We start from the raw sequence: 4,674 nt of genomic DNA on the forward strand, positions 1-4,674 counted from the left end.
TTTTTGGATAAATTTTGTTTAAGTAAGTACCACCAAATTCAATAAAAATAATTCGGTAAATTTCATATAAATATTTATTTGAGCTTCACATTTGGCAGGACCCGGGTTTGATTCCTGGTACTTGCAGTCTCAAAAATAATTATTTACGAATAATTAAATACAAGAATTATTTCCAAGATCACTGATGATAGGTATTTGGCAATACTCGAAACAGCTGTATGGTCAGCCAAAAATTCAATTAATTAAACTAATATAAAAAATAAATTTTTGTTGTTGTAGTTCACTACTGTTCGAAAAACTGTTAGTTATGTTTTCACGCATGAAAAGTTTAAGTTTTTTCTCACCAGAGATTCGATTGTTACCTTATATCTCTTCTTTCCGCCGCCTGTCTAACAAAATTGAAAATAATTACGTGAATTTTATATTTATCGAATTAACATTGTTAAAATAATTACATTTTATATTAGGAAAGAAATACTTTTGTTTTGGGTTTCAACAGATCAATGCGTACAACCTTAACTAATATTAATAATTATATATTAAAATAAATCTCATTCAGTTAGCAATTATGAATATTTTTGCTTAAAATAAATATAATTTTTCCTTGCACCCAGTAATTTTTCTATTGAAATTCCATGTTTTAATTATATTTAAGAAACTATTGATGACTTTATAAACAATAATTAATGACAACAATTAACTTAGCAAAAACTACATGTTTAATCAAATGTAGTTTCTCTTACAGTATTTAATGTAAAATACTTTTATTGCGGACATAAATATCCAGTTTATTACAATTGCTTAATTATTAAATTTTCGTCGTACGTCATTATTATTGTTCTGGGAATTTTATTTAGCAAACCTGAAAATATTTTATATTTCAAATAAATCTTATCTGTGAGAATGCATATTACTTTTTAATTTTATTAATGCTCAAAATAACATCTCAAAGTTCATTGTATTAATTTTAATTAATCACTTATATTAAATTCAGTTACGTATCATATATATATTTGTATTTTAATTATATGTTCTTTAAGAAATAAGTACAGATTCATTTGTAAGATAAAGAATTTTTAATTGTTGAGATTGCATTATCAAAATTTAGTATTATTTGCATTAATTTTAATTGCCTCCAACAGATTTTTCTTTATCTGCTTTACGTATTAATTGCTCCATTTCTATGCGTAAATTTTCCGTACCAGCACATATTAGATCAGGTTTCTCAATATCGAATTTACCTCCATAGGGATGTGTAACAACACCTCCAGCTTCGCAGATAAGTAGATAACCTGCAGCACAATCCCATGGATACATATCCTCAATATGAAATGCATCTAAATTACCAGCAGCCACCATGCAAAGTGAGTCAACAACACAAGAATATGACAGTACTCTATAAAATAGATTTTTTTCTAAATTAAATTCTGGTAAAAAAGTATTAAATATATTTTTGACTATTAGGGCTCGAACTTGAAAACAAGCACCAGAGATCGTTAGAAAATGGGTTTTTTTTAATTCATTTGAAAAAGACACAAACCTTACTGTGTTCCTTTATTCTATGGTTTCATATAAGATTACGTCTAACTAATGGTTGGGCATACATATATGGAATTATATATTGAATATGATTGAGTTGTGCAAAAATGGGTAACTTGACAACTTAACAGGTTTGGCATGAATTTAGTTTCAATTTAATTTAAAAAAAAAGTAGAAATATTTGTTGTTGTAGTTCACTACTTTTCAAAACCTCTCTAAAAAATAGGAATATAAATTCTACTTCTAAAAACAAGGTCAGAATATAAAAGAATATATGTCAATTTAAGAGATTTGGGTAGAAAACATTTCTTTACTTCATTCTTACTAAAAGTAAGAATTTTAAAGATTCCAGATGCAATATCTGTTAGAAAATACTTTTGTTCGTTTTTTATCAATTGATGGAATTAAATTTCGCTATAAACATAAGGTATTCAATTATATATTGCATTTAGGTTAGGTTTGGTTATACCGGTGATCTCAAGGGCTATAGGCCCATTGTGTTACCATATAATTAAAAATTCAGGGGCTAGGACCACTCATAACTTTGGGCAAAGCGTATAATACTATTCAAGGGGAGGTCTTGTAGTTAACCAAGATTCTCAAAAAAAAAAAGTCTCTAAAGTGGTAAGGCAGCACCACGCATTTGCTGCACAAAAATAAAGCAAAGGGGAGGCACTTTCGTCGTCCTCTCCATAACTGCGGCAGGTATGATTAAAAGGGAAATTTAATTTTTTAGAATGGTTGCCTAAAATGCAGTGACTTACAGGTCACCTATTACAAAACTGATATCTCTATGCGGCATCTCAATGGAAGAGCAGGACTACCTTTTATTGGAGCGTGGGCAAATTGCATACAGTTGCCTGCATATCGTTAAGTCGAATATTGCCTTTAAGTGAATAAATTTCAAAAATTCTGTTGCAGAACAGTGGGAGACTCCGTGGTATCACATTATATGCGATTAAGTGAACTTTGCTGCTACTTCAATGTAATCTAATCAATAGTGAAACCATTTTAAATTAGATCATCTGACTCTTCCTTACTTTTCACTTTTTTGTTTTTATGCTTCGACTGAATAAAAAACAATAAAAATTTCTAGGATATGGAAGAGTATACATACGTAAAAGTAAAACTGTTTCACTATATCAACTATATATCAAGTTGATGCGAATATCTATAGATTTCAACAAATTTTGAATCGCCCCCACCTATGTAATACTTTGTTAAATTATAGCACATATATCATCGAATAGGAAGCTTACGAATGGGAGAGTCCCGTTTATGTATGCAGTGGTAGCCTTAACTTTAGATAACATCACATCCTTACAGTTATTTACACATTGCTAAAGTAGCAGAATTGTAAAAACTTTTCGTATGACGCATCCAAAATTTTCCTTTATCAAATTCTAAATACAATATATTGTATATAGTTTTATATAATTAAAAAAAGTGTGAATTGTAATTAAAATTAAAAAAAAAATGTAGTCAGTCTGAATTCGTAAAAAGTTAAATGTAAAATGACCCACTTTTATGATTTGAATAATAAAAGACACACGAAAGCTATAATATGCATATGTGATTAAATAGTAGACAGATAAGATGTGACTTACTGTTTATCAAATAGAGCTTAGTTAAACTAAATAAACCGTAAAATTTGTTTTCTTACCGTCTTGCATGTATTCCAATGTGGTATATGCGTTTTATGTGCTTATCTCGAATGCTTGGTGCATGCAATAAAGATACTTCATATCCAACATTAGCATCATTCATCTACGAAATGGAGCATTCCGTATGTAATAAAAAAAATGCAAGTAATCATGAATTGTTCTGAAATATAATAGATAAAATATTCATTTTACCTTTTCACATTGGCTGACTTTAATTGGAATTCCATTGCAAAACGCACCTTGTCCCAATTTCACTGTGTACATCTTTGCCTGTACCGGATTATTCGCAATTCCCAAAACAATTTCTTTATTGATTGACAAACCAATTGAAACGCTTACATGTGGTATTTGCTTAATAAAATTAGCTGTACCGTCTATTGGATCTATTATCCAAGTTGGCGCGTCGGTAAGATCCTTAGTTATATTATCGTTCTTAGCTGTGTCTTCTTCACCTATGAATTTGTGGTCTGGGTAAGTCGCCAGTATTTGCTCCATTAAATATTCTTCGATTTTGTTGTCATATTCTGTGACAACATCATAGAAGTCCGTCTTAATTTCAACAGGTATTGTAGTCTTATAGTAACCTTCAAGCAAGATCTCTCCAGCACGAACAGCCAATGGGTAAATAAAATCAAAGTACTTATCAATCACCTCTTTAGTAACCATTTTTCCAAGTTCAATATTAAACCGTCGTCAAAAATACTTTAACGTTAATTGCTGAATCACCAATTTCTGTAAAATAGTTAAATATTGTTTCTTCAGCTACAGTTTGTTTTATACTCCAATCAGTTAACAGCAAACTGAAAAACGAGTTTACATTTTGAATTCCCAAAAGCTCAGCGTTCACAGTTTGGATTGTCAGTCGCATCATAAAAGTTTGTTGTAATTATTTATAAAACCTTAAACAATTCAGTTAAAACAGTGGCGTTTTTAACTGAGACTTTTTTCATTTTTCAGTGTTTTATGAATATTATAAAATTGTTTTTATAATATATAAATACAGATTTGACTTTTTTCGGTCCCATATTAAAAAAAGTATATAAATATATTTGACTCGTTCCGGATTTGGTTTTCATCATAAGTGGTGATACTTATCAGCGAAATAAATATATTGTTACTCCTTATAACATAGGCGTTCTAAGTATTGATAGTTGTTTTAATTATATAGGCGTTCTAATTATTGATAGATGTTAATGTTATAATTCTAAGAGCGTTCTGCAACTTGGTGTAAGGGTAGCAGAACGGCACAGGTTATAAAAACGAAATACAAGTGTTATCACCGTAGATGGCTGGCTAAGGGTTTAATTTTTAGAAATATTTAAAAAATAATAGCATTGATATTTCTAGTAGCTTTTGACATTGGAAACGGGCTTAAACAGCTAATTTGTCTGTACCTTTGTTTACATAAAGAAATCAACCTCAACATAATAGATTTGTTCCGATAGTTTTATTGGTGAAAACTAGCAGATTT

At 29.6% G+C, this 4,674-nt stretch overlaps 1 protein-coding gene across 1 annotated transcript; it reads right to left on the reverse strand.

Annotated features, from left to right (window-relative positions):
* Positions 1-971: 971 nt before the first annotated feature.
* LOC119673216 (inositol monophosphatase 2-like) lies at positions 972-4,067 on the reverse strand. The gene is made up of 3 exons (XM_038084452.1): positions 3,396-4,067; positions 3,203-3,306; positions 972-1,396 (listed from the first exon to the last, which is right to left on the reverse strand). Exons 1-3 carry the CDS (start codon positions 3,867-3,869, stop codon positions 1,126-1,128), a joined length of 849 nt encoding a protein of 282 aa, XP_037940380.1. The 5' UTR covers positions 3,870-4,067; the 3' UTR covers positions 972-1,125.
* Positions 4,068-4,674: the final 607 nt, after the last annotated feature.

This window comes from Teleopsis dalmanni, chromosome 1 (assembly GCF_002237135.1).
Source record: "Teleopsis dalmanni isolate 2A chromosome 1, ASM223713v2, whole genome shotgun sequence".
Lineage (NCBI taxonomy): Eukaryota > Metazoa > Arthropoda > Insecta > Diptera > Diopsidae > Teleopsis > Teleopsis dalmanni.